This window comes from Hemitrygon akajei, chromosome 29 (genome assembly GCF_048418815.1).
Source record: "Hemitrygon akajei chromosome 29, sHemAka1.3, whole genome shotgun sequence".
Taxonomy (NCBI): Eukaryota; Metazoa; Chordata; class Chondrichthyes; order Myliobatiformes; family Dasyatidae; genus Hemitrygon; species Hemitrygon akajei.
This window is the reverse complement of record NC_133152.1, coordinates 21,560,320-21,582,343: the sequence shown is the minus strand read 5'-3', so window position 1 is coordinate 21,582,343 and position 22,024 is coordinate 21,560,320. Positions and strand designations below refer to the sequence as shown.

General features: G+C 41.1%; 1 protein-coding gene across 3 annotated transcripts in view; it reads right to left on the bottom strand.

Moving 5' to 3' along the window:
• Positions 1-457: 457 nt before the first annotated feature.
• ccdc30 (coiled-coil domain containing 30) overlaps positions 458-22,024 on the bottom strand; it is a 112,032-nt gene continuing 90,465 nt past the window's right edge. For all 3 annotated transcript variants that reach the window (XM_073031810.1, XM_073031813.1, XM_073031811.1), the window contains 7 exons: positions 20,638-20,759; positions 19,603-19,744; positions 15,809-15,936; positions 12,778-12,867; positions 9,710-9,812; positions 5,464-5,579; positions 458-4,318 (listed from right to left, as the gene is read on the bottom strand). In XM_073031810.1, the coding sequence (XP_072887911.1) occupies positions 4,129-4,318; positions 5,464-5,579; positions 9,710-9,812; positions 12,778-12,867; positions 15,809-15,936; positions 19,603-19,744; positions 20,638-20,759 (891 nt within the window). In that variant the 3' untranslated portion in view covers positions 458-4,128. The remainder of the gene's footprint in view (positions 4,319-5,463; positions 5,580-9,709; positions 9,813-12,777; positions 12,868-15,808; positions 15,937-19,602; positions 19,745-20,637; positions 20,760-22,024) is intronic.

Here is a 22,024-nt window from a genome sequence, read left to right as displayed (position 1 = left end):
AATACAACCCTATTAATGTGGTCATACCTTTCCTGTTTCTCAGCTCCACCCATATGGCCTTGGTAGACAACCCCTCTAATCTGTCCTGCCTGAGCACTGCTGTAACATTTTCCTTGACTAGCAATGCCACCCACCCCCCCCACCCTTCATCCCTCTATCACATCTGAAACATCGGAACCCTGGAACATTAAGCTGCCAGTCCTGCCCCTCCTGTAGCCAAGTTTCACTAATGGCTATAATGTCATAATTCCCTGTGTCAATCCAGGCCCTCAGCTCGTCAGCCTTCCCCACAATACTCCTCGCATTAAAATAGACACACCTCAGAAGATTATTACCACCACACACAACCCTTCTATTTGTGACTTTGCATGAACCTTTAACGTCATTTATTTTCACCCCTGCTCCACTATCTGCTCTGGCACGCTGGTTCCCATCCCTCTGCAAATCTAGTTTAACCCCCCCCCCCCCCCCATAGCACTAACAAACCTCCCTGCAAGGATATTGGTCCCCTTGTAGTTTAGATGTAACCCGTCTCTCTTGTACAGGTTCCACCTGCCCAAGAAGAGGGCCCAATGATCCTGAAATCTGAAACCCTGCCCCCTACACCAGTTTCTCAGCCACGTGTTCATCCTCCAGAGCATCCTATTCTTATCCTCACTAGCACGTGGCACAGGCAGCAATCCTGAGATTACCACCCTCGAGGTCCTGCTTTTTAACTTCCTACCAAGCTCTCTATACTCACTCTTCAGGACCTCCTCACACTTTCTTCCTACGTCATTGGTACCGATGTGTACCATGACATCTGGCTGCTCACCTCCCATTTCAGAATATTGTGCACACGATCATAGACATACCTGACCCTGGCACCCGAGAGGCAGCAAACCATCTGGGAGTCTCTGTCACGACCACAGAACTTCCTGTCTGTACCGCTAACTATCGAGTCCCCTATCACTACCGCTCTCCTCTTCTTTAACCCTCCCTCCTGCACTGCAGAACCAGACTCAGTGCCAGAGATCTGGCTTCTGCAGCTTGTCTCAGGTAAGTCATCCCCCCCAACAGTATCCAAATCGATATACTTGTTGTTGAGGGGAATGGCCACAGGGCCCTGCTCTGCCTGCCCTTTCCCCTTCCCTCACCTGATGGTAACCCAATTACCTGTGTGCTGCTCCTTTGGCATAATTACCTCCCTGAAATTACTATCTATTAACTCGTCATTCTCCCGAATGATCCGGAGGTCATCCAGCTCCTGCTCCAGTTCCCTAACACGGTCTGTTAGGAGCTGCAGCTGGATGCACTTCTTTCAGGTGGTGTTGTCAGGGACACCAGAGGTCTCCCTGACTTCCCACATCCTGCAAGAGGAGCATTCCAACATCCTGCCTGGCATTCTCTCTACTCTAAACAAACAAAACAAAACTTACCGGAACCTACTCTCGCCTCTGCCTGTTCACGCTGAAGCCTGTTGAGCCAAAGCCGTCCCACTCTGCTCCCTCTCACTCCGCTGCCCGCTGGATATGATGGTCTTTTTTTTAGACCCTTGGTGCTCTGTATCATGCACCTGCACAGTCTAGCCTCTTTTCCCCGAGCAGTAAATAAAAATGACTTTTCTCTGAGATTCCTTCACTCATTCACTCTCAGCCTCTTGCTTCGATTTAAAATTCCTGGGACAAAATTTTCCACGCACAAAGCCATCTCGATGACCCCCTAATCAACCAATGCATTTCCAAATTCTGTTGGATCCTGTTTCTCAAAGGCACAACATTACCCATCCCTCGCTCTACCAGTACCTTTCCCTTGGCTATTATTGATACAAATATCTCTGCCAGGACCCCAGCAATTTCTTCCCTAGCTTTCCACAATGTTCTAGGATACACCTGATCAGGTTTGAATGGTTTATTAATCTTTATGTGCTTTAAGACCACTAGTACTTATCTTTCATAGTGTGCCTTTTTCAAGACATCATTGTTCTTTTCCCCAAGTTCCTAGCTTCCATAGCCTTCTCCATGAGAAATATTCATTTAAGACCTTGCCCCTTCCCACTGCTGTCTGTAAAGAGTTTGTACGTTCTCCCCGTGACTGCATGGGTTTCCTCCAGGTTCTCTGGTTTCCTCCCACAGTCCAAAGACGTACCATTGGTTGGTTAATTGATCATTGTACATTGTCCCCTGATTAGGCTAGGGTTAAATCGGGGGACTGCTGGACAGTGCAGCTCGATGGGCCGGAAGGGCCTATTCTGCGCGTAGATCAATAAATAAATAAATATCCTTTGGCTCTACACACAGATGATCACACATTGATTGTAAAGGAGCCCTATTCTCTCCATACCCTTTTCCTCTTGAAACATTTATTGAATATCTTAGGATTCTCCTCTACTTATCTACATGTCCTCCTTTAGCCCTCCTGACTTCCTCTGCCCACAGCATAATGGGAAATAAAAAAGGTCCAACAAAATCATCAGCTCCAAAGCACTATGACTAACGTACATGCCAGATATGTTCGTACGAGAAGCAAGTGATTTGGCTTGACCATGTCAGCAGTACAGACAACAATCAGCTAAACAACAAAGCCTGTACAGTGAGTTTGAAGAACACAATAATAAGGATCATTGTTCTAAACTCTGCAGCAAGAACAGCATCCTTGTGGCAGATGATGATGCAGTTCATAAAACAATATACCAGAGCAATATAACAAAGAAATCTGGACATCAAATTGGAAGATCCCCTCAACCCAATGTGTAGAAACTGATCTCTATTATCAGTAATAAATATACTTGTCATTATTGCTTGGACAAGATGAGAAAAAGTGAATGAAATCTAGATTAACAGCAGTTCGCTGGAGAGTTGCTTTAGTACCCGACTACCAAATTAACGGAGTTCCAATCTCATATTGTTTGGTCCATTTATTTTAAATTATGTTTCTCTCCTTTTCAGTTTGAAGTTCCTACATTCCAAATACCAGTCCCTGAGTGGAGACCTACTTTGTGGTCTCTGCCAGTGCCACCCTTGTCCCTGCTTAAGAGACGTGAGTAACAGCCGTGGGTGACTCCTCCCTGACACTGTCCTTCAAGGAATTATCAAAACTCTACTACTACTACTATTTGTCTTCTCCCACCCAAAGGCACAACTATAGTAAGAAACTACTTCAAAGGATAGCCATTAATATGCATTTCACTACCTGTGTTACTGGTAGGCTACTGCACCATCTCCTTAAATCACTTCAGTAGCTTTAATCGCTAGTTCCCATTAATGTGAAAAATGCAACATTATTTTAGAGAAGAACATTAGCCAAGAATCAGTGTTTCTCTCCTTCATTTCTGCATGTACTTTTCAATTTTCTAGTGTTAGAATTTCAGTTAGAGATTACCTGACACACTTTAAATGTCCATGGATACGTTTCCAGTGCAATTATTTTCATATCTTCTTCAATCCTTTCCTTCAACATGACCATCTCTTATCCTTTATCCACCAAGTAATCAGGCCAGAAATACACTGTATTCAATTCAAAATCTCAGGAGCAAGCAATTTGGGACAAAGGCAGAGCAAGAGGCATTAGGTTGAGTAGGTAGTCTCAATGTGGAGCTTTATCATCTAATTATTGATATATTTTCTAATACTAATGCTTTATTGTTTTCTAAACTGTGGAAATTTACTGAAATAAAATTACACCCTGACATAACCAATTGCTCATACAAGTCAACTCTTTCTTTGCATTATTCAAAGTGGATAGCAACGCAGAAGTTAATTTTTTACACTGGGAGGGAATTGGGGACATTTGTATCACAGAACCACAGTGTTTCACTTGCCCAACTACTGGTATAATTCCAGTGTTTGTGTGCTTGTGTGCAAAACTGGACCGGCGCCAAGATAGGTACTTCAACCAATCTATCACTACTCATCCAGAGAAAGATGTGTTAATATTCCTGTTAGGCAACGTGACAAAGACAACAGTTTGTTGCATGTTGAATCAGTATGTCTCTGGCTCCGTTACCAGCATTATTTTAACTCCAGATAGAAACACCTTGTGGATCATCCAGCTTTTGAATTTTCTTTGTGTGGCACAATCGGGATCCACTTAAACTGTGTTCAGATTTACTTCTGTCTCAGTCATGGCCAGACCACACATCATCGTTGCCTAGACTTGGCTATCATCCTGGTCCTTGAACCATGAACGGCTTGACACGTTAAGGTAGTCCACACCCAACTGGCTCAGTGGAGATGGAGTATATGAAGATGTTGCAGCATCAGAATTTTCCATTGTTCTGCCATATTGGATAGGATCTGAATGACCAAAACTGTTAATACCACTAGGTGATGTTGTTTCTCTGGAAGAAATGAAAGAATATTGTGATTACAACAAGTATAACTATTTACACTGATATACTATCTTTAATGTTACAAAAAGTTCTAATATACTTTATAGATGTGTTAAAAATGGAAGCATGTTAGAAGGGTGAGTAAACGCTAAGTTAAAGATTACAGGACTTAATAGAGGATCTTACGAGAGAAGGGAAGAGTAAGTGAGTTATGGTGGGAACTCTAGAGCATAAAGCCCGAGTTAGAAGAACAGGATGGTCTTGAAGTGCTTCTCGGGCTGCAAGAAGCCATGTGATTATGAAAGGATAAGCTATCAACATAAAAAGAGAGCAGATGCGTTTACATAGCACTGCTTATGATCTCAAGACTTCCCAAAGGATTTCACAACCATTGGTTTTTAAGTGTAACCACATGCACATGAATTTTGTGCATGTTAAGCTTCTGGAATAATAATAGATAAACTGTTTTCACTGATGCTGTTTGAGGGTTAAATATAGCTGAGAGAAGCAAATAATAGATAAAATCAAGTCATAGGAAAGGAAAGTGTGGGAAGAAGTCACAGCAAGGATTTGGAGAAAATAAATAATTAGTTCAGAGATAATTAGTTGAATCAATGGGAACAATGCATGCACCTCTATTTCTAGCTCAGAGGAAATGAGGCAAAGTCAACCGCCTTTTCATTTAGCAAAGATTAAGGAGTAAACTTGGAAATTTGTAGGTCAATGTGATCATCAGTACACCAAACTGTTGGATGGTAGGCATGGTTTGTTTGTGGAAAGAGTTAATTTTCCACTTGACATCTTTGACTTTCCAATTATTTTGTTGGAAGATGGATGCACAGAGATGTATTCATTTTTGTTTGTAGTATAATTACTTCAAAGTTCATGGATTAAGTTGGGAATTAATTATTGAGAAACTACTTGATCTTACTGCAACATAGCTTAAAAAGAGATTAGTTAAAGTTCCATTTCACGATCATTACTCAGTGATTACTGTGATAAAATACACATGCCAGGAGATTGGATTTGTTGTGATGCTTTGCATACTATGCTAATGCATCATACAGATTAAACATATGGCTCATAGGTCTATTAGCCATTAGGAAGGGATGGAAACTAACAATTAAAATAATATCTGTATTTATTCATAGTACCGTGATGAAGTTAGGAAGTTGTCATTCATTACAGAGGTGTCACTGTACAGAAACTTGCAAGGCTCGTCAGCAAAGGATACAGATAAACTGTCATGTTGGTGTAACTTGCCAGGATCCTATTAGGAAAGTACAGACAAAATGTAAAACTCATGAAGGCAGCAAAGAAGTGGTGTTCTCACTATACTATTAAACATTATAGCATTCCATGACTGGCATATATACTTCAACCCTTTACTCATAAGAACAATGCTATAATTTCCTAGGCATGACATAAAACCAATTTTAAATGAGTCCAGTGCCATACATACATCCTTTGTTAGCCCATTACATATTTTATTCCACATTCTGAGCAACTGCAGTGTAAAAGAAAAAGAGCAGTTATTCAAGTGAACCCCCCATGGGGAGTTGGGAGGTATATGTTTCAAGATTCATTATTGTTTAATGTCATTTCCAGTACACTTGTGTAAAGAAGAATGAAATAATTATTACTCCAGATCTGATGCAGTTAAAAAAAACACATTAAGATAAAGATGATTAAAAAACACACAATAAATATAAATACACAGGATAGGTTATATACATAGATTGATTGTATCTATGATTGTATATATTGATTGGCTCTAGAAATCGTGGACGCATTGGTAATCATTTTCCAATGTTCTATAGATTCAGGAACAGTTCCTGCTGATTGGAGGGTGGCTAATGTGGTCCCACTTTTCAAGAAAGGAGGGAGAGAGAAAACAGGGAATTATAGACCGGTTAGCCTGACGTCAGTGGTGGGAAAGATGCTGGAGTCAATTATAAAAGAGGAAATTACGACGCATTTGGATAGCAGTAGAAGGATCAGTCCGAGTCAGCAAGGATTTATGAAGGGAAAATCATGCTTGACTAATCTTCTGGAGTTTTTTGAGGATGTAACTATGAAAATGGACAAGGGAGAGCCAGTGGATGTAGTGTACCTGGACTTCCAGAAAGCTTTTGATAAAGTCCCACTTAGGAGTTTAGTGGGCAAAATTAGGACACATGGTATTGGGGGCAGTGTACTGATATGGATTGAAAATTGGCTGGCTAACAGGAAACAAAGAGTAGCGATTAACGGGTCCCTTTCGGAATGGCAGGCTGTGACCAGTGGGGTACCGCAAGGTTCGGTGCTGGGACCGCAGCTGTTTACAATATACATTAATGATTTAGATGAAGGGATTAAAAGTAATGTTAGCAAATTTGCTGATGACACAAAACTGGGTGGCAGTGTGAAATGTCAGGAGGATGTTATGAGAATGCAGGGTGACTTGGACAGGTTGGGTGAGTGGGCAAATGTATGGCAGATGCAGTTTAATGTGGATAAATGTGAGGTTATCCACTTTGGTGGCAAGAACAGGAAGGCAGATTACTATCTAAATGGAGTCAAGTTAGGAAAAGGGGAAGTACAACGAGATCTAGGTGTTCTTGTACATCTGTCAATGAAAGCAAGCATGCAGGTACAGAAGGCAGTGAAGAAAGCTAATAGCATGCTGGCCTTTATAACAAGAGGAATTGAGTATAGGAGTAAAGAGGTCCTTCTGCAGCTGTACAGGGCCCTGGTGAGACCCCACCTGGAGTATTGTGTGCAGTTTTGGTCTCCAAATTTGAGGAAGGACATTCTTGCTATTGAGGGAGTGCAGCGTAGGTTCACAAGGTTAATTCCCGGAATGGCGGGACTGTCATATGTTGAAAGATTGGAGCGACTGGGCTTGTATTCACTGGAATTTAGAAGGATGAGAGGGGATCTGATTGAAACATATAAGATTATTAAGGGATTGGACACGCTGGAGGCAGGAAGCATGTTCCCGCTGATGGGTGAATCCAAAACTAGAGGCCACAGTTTAAGAATAAGGGGTAGGCCATTTAGAACAGAGATGCAGAAAAACTTTTTTACCCAGAGAGTGGTGGATATGTGGAATGCTCTGCCCCAGAAGGCAGTGGAGGCCAAGTCTCTGGATGCATTCAAGAGAGAGTTAGATAGAGCTCTTATAGATAGCGGGGTCAAGGGATATGGGGAGAGGGCAGGAACGGGGTACTGATTGTGTATGATCAGCCATGATCACAGTGAATGGTGGTGCTGGCTAGAAGGACCGAATGGCCTACTCCTGCACCTATTGTCTATTGATTGTATGCCCATAAAGTGATGCTAGCAGAGGAGTGTCTGTACATAAAGTGGCTGTGTCAGGAAGTGGTGGTGGGGCTGTGGAGCGGTGGGTTAGTGGGCGGTGGTGTTGATCAGCCTTACCGCTTGGAGAAAGTAACTGTTTTTGAGTCTGGTGATCCTGGCATGGATGCTACGTCGCCTCCTCCCTGATGGGAGCGGGACAAACAGTTCATGAGCAGGCTGGGGGGAACAACTTGGTTCAGGTCTTGGGGGGAATGATCAAATCATAGGGTCTTCATTGTAGGTTTGGTGGGGGATGGTGGGTTGTTTTTCACCACTGGATAATGAGATAGGGTGAGTTAAGGAGCCTTACCCAAGTTGAGTTCCCAGTACCAAGCTGAGGGCTGCTCTGGGAAAACCCCTTTAAATCACATTGCTGAAGATAATAAAGTGTTAATAAAACTTTGTTGTTTGAACTTGACCAATGACACGTGCAATCACAATATGGACTCATTTCCTCCATCTTGCATGGGGAATAACATTAATTGTGTACCTGACGTGGAAAATGCATAATTGGTGCAATTTATAATATATGGAGTTGGCGCATGGCCTAGTGGATAAGGCATCGGTCTAGTGATCTGAAGGTCACTGATTCGAGCCTCAGCTAAGGCAGCGTGTTGTGTCCTTGAGCAAGGCACTTAACAACACATTGCTCTGTGACAACACTGGTGACAAGCTGCATGGGTCCTAGTGCCCTTCCCTTGGACAACATCGGTGGCGTGGAGAGGGGAAGGCCTGCAGTTGGGCAACTGCCGGTCTCCCACACAACCCTGCCCAGGCCTGCGCCCTGGAAACCTTCCAAGGTGCAAATCCATGGTCTCACGAAACTAACGGATGCCTATAATATACGATGGGAAGTCATTGATCAAATTTTCAGAGGAATGATATGACCAGAAAGAACTGTAAAAGTATACCACTTCCGTGGGGGGGGGGGGGGGGGGAATTGAAGCCATAATTAAACATTTAGTTTCTAATGGAATTTGTAAGCAAATATCTAAAAAAATTAAGGAATTATTTTTGTAGTTCAGGGAGATACATTGTAATAATGATTCACTTGGCTTCTGTTGAGTCTATTTAGCAGAGTTAATATAACATTTAATGGCAACTGTGAATACAGGACACGTGCACGTTATAAGCATGCATGGTATTGACAGTTCCGAGTTATTAATAATGACTCCTTTTCAATTCGTAGAACCATATAAGAGAAGCTGATACATGAAGCTTAATGACATTATCCAATAGTCTGTGAACTTCTTACAGACAAGTAGAGCCATGGAGCTATATGGCACGGATTCAGGCCCTTTGACCCAATGCATCTACACCCACCCAGCCAATCCCAATTTCCTGTGTTTGGCTCCATACTCCCCGAGACCCACCCTCCAAACACCTATTCAAGTGGTTTTTAAATGATACTATTGTAGCTGCTTTAACCAACTTCTCAAGCAGTTCATTCCACATACTTACTACTCTGCATGAAAAAGTTGCTCTTCAGGTCCCTTAAAAACCCTAAGACTATGCTCCCTAGTTTAGGGCTACTTGAGGAAAAGATGGTAACATCCATCTTATCTACTATGCCTCTCATAATTTTAAATATTTCTGTAAGGTTGCTCTGTTTTATATGATGTATTGTGCAACATATTGTTTTCTTATTCGAGCACTGTCAGAGTATTAGGTTTGATTTCTGGGGGCATGATCTCAGAAACAAAATCTATATTTATATAATAGTTTGATTTGCTAATAAGCACTAGCCTTTGGATTCACAACAGCCTATCTGTCATCTTCTACGTGTAGAAGGTTGGTAGCAGAAGGTTCTGGTGTTGTGCAACCTGTCTCTGAAGCCACCATTCAGCATTCACCACCTAGATATCCATGACGAATTGTGAGATTTTCCCTCTGCAAACTGCTCAAACAGGGGTAAGATTGCACTGATGCCATGACATTGGAAAGGCACAAAGGCAGTTTATGGCTTGTAATTCACAGGTCTCATTGGAATTGAAAGAAAAAATGTGAAATGGTTGGATAGTGCAGGAAACTCTATCCAGTTTACTCTGTATCATGTACCGTCTTAATCATTTTCAGAGAGTTCTCCAGTGACCCAAGCCGTTCACTCAACTTAATTGTCTCTCCTTGAAGTTGTTTGTTCTCCTCTTCTAATGAGCTAATCCTAAAAAATGAAAGGGCAGATGATCAATATCTGCTGCACAGGTGTCAGGCAGGTAGCCTGAATTATGTTTATTTCTCTTCTTCCTTATGCCCACAGTTTTCACCCTCAACGTCACCTTTTGTTAAAAGATGTCACATATTGCTGGAGTACACCCTCAAGGACACAGTTATTATTGACTATTCTTCACATGCAAGTCTAGATGGTGAATGTCTAAAAATAATTAACACATTTTAGCACAATTTAATTCTCACCCAATATCCACATACATAGCAGGAATTACCAAATGATGAACAGGCTAGCTAATGCCCTTCTTCCAAAGTCAAAGGGTGCTGAGACCAATATCTTGACCTCAACTGTGAGATGCTGACCGGCATAAACAAACAACATAGACTGAGATTAGATGTGGGATCTTCACATGTTGAAATTAGCTACAGAGAGTTGTATACTTAGTCAGCTCTATCATGGGTATCTTTAAGGAGCAATGCCTCAAAAAGACAATGTTCATCATTAAGGAACCCCATCAACCCCATGACATGCCCTCTTCTTATTGCTACCATCAGGAAGAAAGTACAGAAACCTACAGAAACACACACACAATGATTCAGGAACAACTTCTTCCCCTCCGCCATCCAAGTTTTGAATGGATGTTGAACCCATGAACACTACCTCACTGCAATTTTTTTTCAATTTTTGCACTACATATTTAATTTAACTATTTAGTATATATACTTTAACTCATAGTTTCTTTTCTCTATTACTATGCATTGCATTGCACTGCTACCGCAAAGTTAAATTTCATGACATATGCTGGTAATATGAAACCTGATGCTGATTCTGATATGCAGCAACATATGTCACAGGCAAATCATTTATTATGCATCTGTACCTGCTTGCTTCACTAGCCAACATCCTCTCCAAGCTTTAAATTCAACAATAGAATAGGGAAAACACAGATTCTCTGTCATCCATCCTAATGGACGAAAAGAGAGGCAAAGAAAAATGGATGGTTCAAATGCAAAGAAATCATTCTACTTAACAACTAGTCTACCTTCAATTTTAGACTTGAACTTGTTACTTTCACTGAGACTGTTCCTTAGGGCAAAACATGGGCTGCTACAGCCTGGTTGTGGAAGGACCAGTCTGCTCAAACCATATTTCCTTTTCTAACGCTGTCCAACCCAAGACACGAATTGCAACAGCATGCTATTGCACCCAGGTTGTCTCAAAATTTCAACCATTATCTTGGAACTTCTTCTCTTTTATATATTAAGATTTTCACTGTATTTCTCTTCATAATACAAAACAAAGGCAACAACTGCTATCATGATATCATCAGTGTTACTCCCAACATAAAGACGGCAGCACAGTCTGCTAATGGGCTTTTTATTCCTGCTACTAAGAATTTCAATCCCATTGTGCCACCTGGTTATGGACTACACTTCAATACGGCGCCTTAAATAATTAAAGTACTGCAAACAATTGTTTTACAAGTCATTAACGTGTTTTCAATCCCAAATCTGAATAAAAAATGTTTCAGTCAAATGTTAAACACTTTGGTTTAAGTATTAAAATGTTCTAAGATTTTCTTAGAACATTTTCATACCAACGCACTCATACTTACATCAATCTGTTATTCAACCAATTATCTTTCCCATCTCCACTCCTTAAGCAGCATTTTGTATTGAGTTACAGCCTCCCATAACCTTACCAGCTTTACTAGTTCTGGCAAACTATCACAGGTGCATTACAAAAATATTTCTATTGGCTACTCACTAACGTGCCTACATTTTAGCCTTTACTGGACAGCACTCAGAATCAGGAATTGCTAATATGTTTACTGTTTTTTTAGCCAAGGAAAACTGAGGCTAGATGTAGCCACAGATACTGTGGCTATGATCAACTAACAGCTTTCAGAATCAAACAATCCACGCACCTGCTCAGCAGTATGGGCAGCAGATATCAAAGACTTACTATTTTCTCGATCAGTTTACACAAATTTATTGTGCCTTCATATCTGTTGTGGAAAGCGATGTGTTGGATGTGGAGGATCATGGGGTGATAGGTAAGGATACAAGGGACTCTATCACTGTTAAGGTGGTGGGAAAATGGGGTGAACGTGGACGCTGAGGAAATGGAGGAGATGCAGCATCAATGGTGGAGGAATGGAAACCCCGTTCTCTGAAGGAGGACATGTCCTGGAAAGGAAAGACTCAATCTGGGAACAGATGCGTCAGAGATGAAGGAACTGAAAAAAGGAAATGGCATTTTTACGGGAGATAGAGTGGGAATCGGTAGGCTTATAAAAGATGTCGGTCAATAGTTTGTCTCCATAAATGGAGACAGAGAGATCGAGAAAGGGGAGGTGTCAGAAATGGACCATGAATTTAAGGGCAGGTAAAAGTTGGAGGCAAAGTTGAGTTCAGTATGTAGCCAACGAAAAGGCGGGCATAGCTGGAGCCCATGCAGGTGCCTATGGCTACCCCTCGAGTATGGAGAAAGTGGGAGAAACCAAAGGAAAATTGATGAGGATGAGGACCAGTTCTGCCCAACCAAGGAGGGTGATGGTGGAGAGGAACTAGTTGGTTCTCTTATTGAGAAAGAAGTGGAGAGCTTTAAGGCCTTCTTGATGGAGGCCAGAAGGGTATAGGGACTGGACATCCATGGTGAAAATGAGGTGGTCAGAGCCAGGGAATTGTAAGTTACTGAGCAGATTTGCCTGGTTGTATCTTTAAATATATTATTTATTCAAAACATTTCATTTTTAAAAATGGACTTTAAAAGGTGTGATTGGGTTGGCTCATGGCAGATGAGTTTGAGCAAAAATTCAAGTTCAGAATATTTCAAAGCTCAAAGTCTATTTGCTATCACTGACAGATAGCATTTTGATACTAACTTGCTAATCCAATTCCTGTAATAAAACTGGACAATACAGAACCAAACCTGCTAAGCAACATCAAATACTGACCTGGATGCTGGTTTCTTGCATTTCCTTTGGGATTGCTCGTTAAGACTTTTTGTTGATGACACCGACGTGTGCGCACCAGGGCTGGTGGATCTGAGGGAATTGGGGAAAAGAAAAATTATAATGTGAAAAAGAGCATTTCTTAATTATCTGCTTAAGTTATTTACACTGGATGGTAGCACATTGAATTTCAATGCAGATGGTTGGTGGCAACTCAGCTGTGGTTGGCAACTCATCCAGGAGAAGGATTTCAAACTTGGCTTACGTATTGACTGACAGCGACAACGTAGGCAGCTAGGACACAACATCTATAGTCTACCCTGACCAACGGAGGGCCTCAAAAGCACATTTGATTAATTTTAAAATAACCAAAAATTGAAGTAATTCATGTAAGACTGACAATTATCCTATTGACACTGCTGAACAACCTAAAGCAAAGGAAGTCAAATATGTTTCTGTGATTTAAATAACAGCAATGACTTGTTTTGGCAAATTTTATAGAATTCAGTTTCTAGGTCCTAGGCTTTGGAAATCACTTCTATATCTTTCCAGTTCATCGTGCTTTGATGAGGTGCCATATGACTTCACCGTCAAACATTTTTAAATATTTTCCTTCTTGATCATCTCTTCTAAATTTGGGATAAGTTTTGCTGATCAAACCATTACCTCTTCTGTTCACTTATCAAATGAAAAATGTATAAATGCACATTTAAATTAAGAACAAGAGTAGGCTATAGCTCTTCTGCAATGTAACTCATGTTTAAGGTCTGTACATTTGGTTCAATAATATGACTTCCTTTAAAACTGTCATCAGCCAGAGGGAAAATAGTGGCAAATAGTTTTCTATTACTGGGAAATTTGCGAAAGCTATTATTAAAGATAGCATAACAAGGTTATCTTTGGGTTGAGAAGTGGTAGATGAAGTTCAATATGAAAAGTGTGAAGTGATAACAACTTGGAAGGTCATACTTGAAGACAAGTGTACAGGTAAGATTCTTGGCAGTGTGAAGGAACAGAGGGATCTCTCAAAGTTGCTAGATGGTTAAAAAGGTGTGTTATCCATCACTGGCTGGGGGTTGACTTCAAGAGCAGTGAAGTAATTTTGCAACTCCATAAAACTCTGGTTAGTCTACACTTGGAGTATCGTATATACAATTGAGTCCTGCTGAAGGGTTTCGGCCCGAAACATCAACTGTACTCTGCCTGGTCTGCTGGGTTCCTCCAGCATTTTGTGTGTGTGTTGCTCGGATTTCCAGCATCTGCAGATTTTCTCTTGCCTGGAGTATCGTGGTCAGTTCTGCTTGCCTTCTTACAGGAAATACTTGGAAGTTTTTGAGAAGGTGCAGAGGAAATTTACTAGGATGCTGCCATGTCTAATGAGGAAAGTCTGAGCAAGCTAGGCTTTTTCTTTGAAGCGAAAAAGGACGAGAGATGACTTGATAAAGGTATATAAGATGATAAGAGGTTAGCAATGGCTAATACAAGACGGCACAATTTTAAGGTGAATCAAGTATAGGAGGGATGTCAGAAGTAGGTTTTTTTTTACACTGAGAGTGCTAGGTGCGTGGAACATGATGCCAGGGGTGCTGGTAGAGGAAGATACATTATGGACTTTAAAGAGACTCTTATGATAGGCATATGGATGAAAAAAATGGTCAGCTGTGCAGCAGGGAAGAAGTAGATTGATCATGAAGTAGATTAAAAGGTTGGCACCACATTATGGGCCATAGGGCCTGTACTATGCTGTACTGTTCTATGTTCTAAGACACTAAGAAAAATTCTGTCATGAGACAAAACAATATGAACTTCTGAAAGGGAAATTGGGTTTGACCAATTTATTAGAGTTCTTTGAAGAGGTAATGTGTGCTGATAAAGGGAAACTGGTGTATGTATTGTTCTTTAATATCCAAAAGGTATTTAAAAATCATGTATACAAAATTTTTGGTGTGATAACCACACTTGAAAAGGCAAAGGTTTCATCAACAAAAAATCTCAACTTTAGAAAAGATTATTGAGATGGAAAAAATATAAAAATGTTTGAGAGTACAGTTAGGTGTACTTTAATCAGGATCTACATCAGGATCTTGTCTTGAAACATCAACTGCTATTTCCTCTCCATAGATGCTGCCTGATTTGCTAAGATTCTCCAGCATTTTGTGTGTGTTGCTTTGGATTTCCAACATCTGCAGAATCTCTTGTGCTGAAAGACTGCTTCTCTGCTTGTAGCTATCTGATTGTTAAACCGATTAGACCATTCTGCCAATTGTTGATTGCTTCTGGCTGTTTGCATTATTGTCTTGTAAATTGCAGGTTATTATTGTGTTGTCTGTGTTTTGTGCTGGGCACCGAACCACAATCAATTCTGGTATGCTTCACGTTACTGCCAATAAAGTGATTCCGATTCCGATGTCTGTAACTGGGTCCTTTTGCACTTCCCTTCTTCAGGTATCACATCAACATGCACACATCATTTTAAAATAAGAAGGGCGGGAGAAAGTTATCGAAGAAATAGAACAAACCCCAATTAAAGACCAAGGGGCTTGGGGATAAAAAGGAATGATATACATTGTAAACATATCCTGAAAAATAAAAATAAAATTTACAGGGCAAAGTTCATTTGGTTCGTCAAGCTGACTGAAGCACCTTGCTACAATGTAAGGCAGATAACTACCATCCATCGATCATATAAAAATAAACCCAGTGTCTGTGGTGCTTTGCAGTTGCAAAAGAGTTATTCTGAACAAGACTAGACCCTGCTTCTGTCTGTTTTGTATAATAGCAACATGCTTTTGATTCTATGTCAAATGAGCTGACAATTACTATTATAGGAAAGGGGCTTATGAAAGAAATGTGTTTTTTCATTCTACAGTAGTAGGATTTAAAAATAATTCTAAAAATCTGGCCATACCATCAGGTACTGACCTAGCATCCTCCACAGTCTGCTCAGGTTTCTGTTCTCCTGAATAATTTCCCTCTTGCTTAATTAAAAAGCAAACCTTTAAAACCTGAATAATTATGCATGCAGCATGTGTACCTGTGCTTTATGTTACAGGAATTGTTCCGTATAGCATTCTCTTGCTCACTTAACTGCTGTAGAAGATCTTTCCTTTCAACAAGGAGTAGATCGTTTTCATAAGTAACCTTCACATTCCAGGCGTGTTCCTGCAGGGTGGTGAGAAAAGATATTATGAGCATGAACAAATATTTTCAGTGAGAGAATGGCTGAGAGTTTAGGGAGCATGCACCCAAGTTCATTGACTAGACCTTGAAATATTGAGTTCACTCCCAGAAGGAGGAGCTATGTGTGGGGTAAGTGGTAGAAAGGAGTGGAAGAGCTTCAGGGGCAAGATCTAGAATCAATTGGCAGGAGGTGATGGACAGGGTATAAGAATTCCACCAGGTGTGATCTTTCTATATGCATTACCAATGCAGGAAAGAGTATCAAGATCTGACATATGTGTGAACTCCAACAATTTCACCTGTTCTTCAAATGTTCTCCCATAAATTAACATGCTCAGACATCTGAACATTACCCCCTTCACAAACATACAAACACAAACACACAAAACAATGAATCACTCAAATGCAATAACAATAACACAGTTGCTTTTTTAAAAATAAAGTAAGCATCTCTTGTCAAAATTGATTGACATTACAGACAAGATTGCTATGAAATAGATGGGTGTTGTCCTCATTGTGAAAGTGCTCCCTTCCATTCTGCCAGTTGATGTGTCTCTGCCCCAGTGGTGCGATCTTGCACGATGGTGCCTTTAAGATGCCTTCCTTTAATCTGAACTTTGGTTTTCTCCAGACCATGGTTGGCAGGCAAAGAACACAGAGCAGTACAGCTCAAGATAGGGACTTCAGGCCACAGTGTTGTGCTGACCTTAGATCTACTCTAAGATTAATGTAACTTCTCCCTCCTACACAGCCCTTCATTTTTCTTTCTTCCATGTACCTATTTAACATCCCTAATGTATTTGCATCCACTACTGTGCTTGGTAGTGCAATCCATGCACCCACCACTCATTGTGTAAAAACTTCCCTTTGACATTCCCTATATTTTCCTCTAATCACCTTAAGATTATGACCTCTCATATTAACCATTTCCATTCTGGGATGAAAAGGCGCTAGCTGTCCACTCTATCTATACACCTCCCATCAAGTCACCTCTCATTCTCATTTGCTCCAAAGAAAAAAGACTAGCTCACTCAACCTCTCCTCATAAGACATCCTCTCTAATCCGGACAGTATCCTGGCAAATCTCCTCTGCATGCTCTCTTTAGCTTCCAAATCCTTTCTATAATGAGACGAGCGTACAATTTCTTAACAACCCTTTCAACATGCACAGCAATTTCGGGATCGATGGACATGGGCCCTGTTAGGTACCCCTAGGATTCATATTTTCCGTGGACAACCACTTTAAAATGTTGGGAGAATGAGTCTGGCTTTTGGACACTGTGTGTTGCTAATGAGACAGAGAGAGAAGAAGTGGGGCGGCACCCAGCCCTGATGTGAGAGAGAGAGACAAAGATTTAAAGTTATGGCTCCATAGCTGATTATTTACTTTTGCTCCAAGGACACTTTCTTTGCCTGCTTGTAAGATTCTTGCTGAGACAGCAAGGCGGGACCAGGTGATAGACGGCTGGTGCCCAGCAAGTGATGATAAAAAAAAAGCAGGTCTGCTAAGACACAGGCAGACACACCACGGGACACTGAAAGAGCGTTGTGCACCCATGAGAAGGTGGGGGCTTGTGTGTGTGTCCACCCTCGCCTGGGTGACAGGCTCACCACTGAAGAACAGTCTGGCCTGGTACAGAGGGGTCACAGTTGGTGACCACAACAGGACAAGAAGACAATGGAAGGTTTGCCTGCAACTGCATCACCTCTCGCTCTCTCTCTCTCTCCAACGGTACAACAGAAACTACCTCGACCTAAAACTAAACTGAACTGAACTCTGCACCATCATACGACTATTCATTTATCCCTAGACTTCGATAGAGCGTGGTTTTGATTCCTATTTCCACACCTCTGTATATATCATTGCTAACCTGTTTTATATATATTTGCATTTTATAGTATTGTATTACTTAGTTTACTAATAAACACTTTGTTACAGTAATACCAGACTCCGACGTATTATTCCATTCCTGCTGGTTTGGTAACCCGGTCACGGGGTACGTGACAGCCCCAAGTTCCCTCTGTTCCACTACACTCTTATGAATCCTGCCATTACACTCTGTACTCTGTCTTCAAGTTGAACCTTCCAAAGTGCATCACTTCACACTTTTCCAGACTGAACTCCATCTGTCACTTCTCAGCCCTGCTCTAAAACCTATCGATTTCCCATTGCAACCTACAACAATCTACTACACTGTCCAAAACACCACCAATCTTCGTGTCATCTTTAGGAGATCTAGGCCTCATATGGAGCCAGTGATCATTAATGGAGAATGTGTGGAGCAGGTTAAGACCTACAAGTATCTGGGAGTACAGTTGGACGAGAAGCTAGACTGGACTGCCAACACAGATGCCTTGTGCAGGAAGGCACAGAGTCGACTGTACTTCCTTAGAAGGTTGGCGTCATTCAATGTCTGCAGTGAGATGCTGAAGATGTTCTATAGGTCAGTTGTTGAGAGCGCCCTCTTCTTTGTGGTGGCGTGTTGGGGAGGAAGCATTAAGAAGAAGGACGCCTCACGTCTTAATAAGCTGATAAGGAAGGCGGGCTCTGTCGTGGGCAAAGTACTGGAGAGTTTAACATCGGTAGCTGAGCGAAGGGCGCTGAGTAGGCTACGGTCAATTATGGAAAACCCTGAACATCCTCTACATAGCACCATCCAGAGACAGAGAAGCAGTTTCAGCGACAGGTTACTGTCGATGCAATGCTCCTCAGACAGGATGAAGAGGTCAATACTCCCCAATGCCATTAGGCTTTACAATTCAACTGCCAGGACTTAAGAACTTTTTTTAAAGCTATTATTAATGCTTTTTGAGTTAGTGATTTAGATGCATATCATATTATTACTGAGTTAAGTATTGTATGTAATGAGTTTTTGCTACAACAAGTGTATGGGACATTGGAAAAAATGTTGAATTTCCCCATGGGGATGAATAAAGTATCTATCTATCTATCTATCTATCTATCTCAACCACATCTCCCCTAATTTCGCAATTCGGCTCTAATCCTCTCTCCAACAGCCAAAGAAAAAAGATATGTTCACCTTGTCCTCACGTTTCATCCTATCAGACTCAACATTCCACACATATTCCAAATTTCCTTATGAAATATAAGACCATTTTAGATATTGAGCCAATGCCAGTCAAAGAACAATTGCCTTCTGCATTAATTTTCTCGACCTAAATTTTCCAAATTCTAATTTTCTCCCAACGTTCAATAGTTCAACTTAATATCAGAGAATGTATACAACATACAAACTGAAATTCTTGTTCACAGACATCCAAGAAAACAGAAGAGAGCCCCAAAAAATGTGGCAGTAGAAAGGTTAGAACCCCAAAGCCCTACTACCCCCTCCCACACACAAGCAGCAGCAAAGCGATGACCCGACCCTCCCCCACTTATTTCAGCAAAAAAGCATTCCTATTACTTACAACCAACTCTAACGCTCTATCATGGCGGCAATTCACAGTGATCAGTTAACCTACCAACCCAGATGTCTTGGGGATATGGGAGAAAATCAGAGCACAGAGCATGGGGGGAGTCCCATGTGACCACGGGGCAATATGTAGGCTTTACAAAGGCAGCACTGGAGGTCAGGTCTTTTTTTTTGTTTTGTTGTTACAAAAATAGCTGCTACTCTTTGGATTTACCTTCTCCATCAGGTTTTTCACCAGTTTAATCTCCGTTTCCAGATGTTTTATTTTACTATCCCGCAGCATCACTTCACGGATAAATATCTCCTTAGCTTTGCGTAGTTTCTGTTTGTGTCGCAATTGTTTCTCATTATAGATTCTGACGAGGAAAAAAAAAACAGAATTTGGATTTATTTGCAATCTTCATGTCTTAAGATGTCCCAAAGTGTTTTGTATGCAACTAAGTCATTCATCTAGTATGCGCTAACACAGCAACCAGCACCAATGAAATAATCACCAGAAAACACTTTAAAGGAGTAGGATATCATCGAAAATTCTAGTGGAGCAGCACCTAAGAAAATAATAGAAGTTCCATGAACCAGAAAACATACAAACTGTGCATCTTATAGTACAATTGCCATATTTGTTATCTCAGTCCTATTGGTGTACAAAAATAGCATTCATTATAGAAAAATTATTTGCTAACTGGGGTGGTGGTATGACCATTCAAAGAGAGTCTTATAAAGATGAAAAGAGGCAGTGGCTGACAATGTTTAATATATTACTGCTGTACAGGTGAATCTGATTATATTAACGGACGTGGGTAAAAGTTAAGCCTCCCATCGAAGCTTCTGATGCTATTTCACTATCATATCAATATAGGTCAGGAATCAGCTAATCCTGCTATAAACATCAATTGCATGCTATTCCGATTCCATGCAATGGTCTCTCTCACTTTTATTTTTAATCTCAATTCCTGTGCAATATATTGAACCTAAGCATCTATTGCTTAGGAACTTGGATTTATGTTAGAGTTGCTACCATGGATGACCATGCCTCTAAAATCCTTTTACTTTTTTCATAAGGAATGAACATCTCGTTTTAAAGCTCAGTATCATTAGAGCAGTTGTTACGACAAATCAGCAATTCTTACACTTCCAGTTCTGCATTTTGGACAGCCAAAATGTCTAAATCTTCATGCAGTTTAAAAAAGAAGCTGTGCCTAGACAATATGGTTCCTTCCCACAGTATTACCATCCCTGATCAACTTACCTGACTTGCGAATCTAATTGTTGGAAAACATTCTTCAGTTCTTCCTTAAGCTTGTCTATTTCTTGTTGGCGTGAGCACAGATCATCTGATAACTTATCATTAGTCTTCTGAATACAGAGATTCTACAAGGAGAATGAGTTCCATTAGAATTTAGAAATACTAATTAATCTTTTAAATTAAAAACATTTGAAATAATATAGTGACCCAGTTAGAAAATGTATGGGTTCTTCATTCTCTGACAACTGGAAGATGCACAAGAGAACAGTGTTTGGGAGCAGGGAGGGGGCAATGCAGTTTTAGCTGCTCCCTCTCTCTCAGCATGAATATTCTACCCCACTAAAAGTATTTTTAATGCAATTGAATAGCCATTTTGTACTTTGTTTGCAAATACAGTATGCTTTACATGACACTGACTCAGAAATTTGGCGAGGATGAGGGAGCTGGTGAGCAAAGTCAAATAGTGTGGAAGGAAATTAAGATTGGCAGATCAAGCGGTTGGCCAAAAATAGCAGAAGTGGGGATCTCAGGGCTATAATTATGGGTCTGGAAGATCAGTCGGAAGAACACTATTGAGCTGAGGAGTTGGTTGGATATATGATTAAGGGTTTGCGATCAGTGGATAAGCTATCAGGGCCCTTGGGGACTATGAGAATGAGGGGTGAGTGGGGGCCAGGGAACAGAATGGGGTGCAATTACTCAACAAACTGCCAAGAGATAGATACCAGGCAGAGAACCAGATGTGGGAAAAGTCTTTTAACTAATGCTGAACCATGCCTCGGCTCTCTGGTTAAGGCCTTCAAGGATTTTAGTTTCTAGATATTTGATATTACTGTACGTGTCCAGTAGCAATTCCAAAATTTATCTTAATTAGTAACTGGTTCAAATTAAGTTCACTTAAAGATGCATATAAATGTTAAACTACTGATATTAGAAGAATTTCCAGGCCTACTGATGCACCATCAATAACTCTCGGAGATGTGAGGCGAGATATAGGCTTTTATTGGCTGGAAGAAAGAACAAGCAGCAATTGACCACCATACTACATCCTGGAGACTGAGACTGGGGCTGTGTCTCCAATCGCCTTTATACCGGGGTCCGTGGGAGGAGCCACAGGAGCAGTCAGCGGGGGGGGGGGGGCGGGGGCGTGTCCAGACAGGTATATGTAGTTCACCACACCTATATGTGCAGTCGAATGAAATCATCCCATTGTATAATCTCCCAAGTGTGTTTCTGTCTGTATTCCAGCCTCTGACACATTCCTGTTCCCAGAGTGCTTAAAAGGCTCATGCAACTCCTGGGCACACAGAGTGATGTCTCGGTACAATTTCATGCCAAATGATGTGCGGGAGGGAAAATGGAAAAAGCAAAAAGTCACCTCCCATGGACA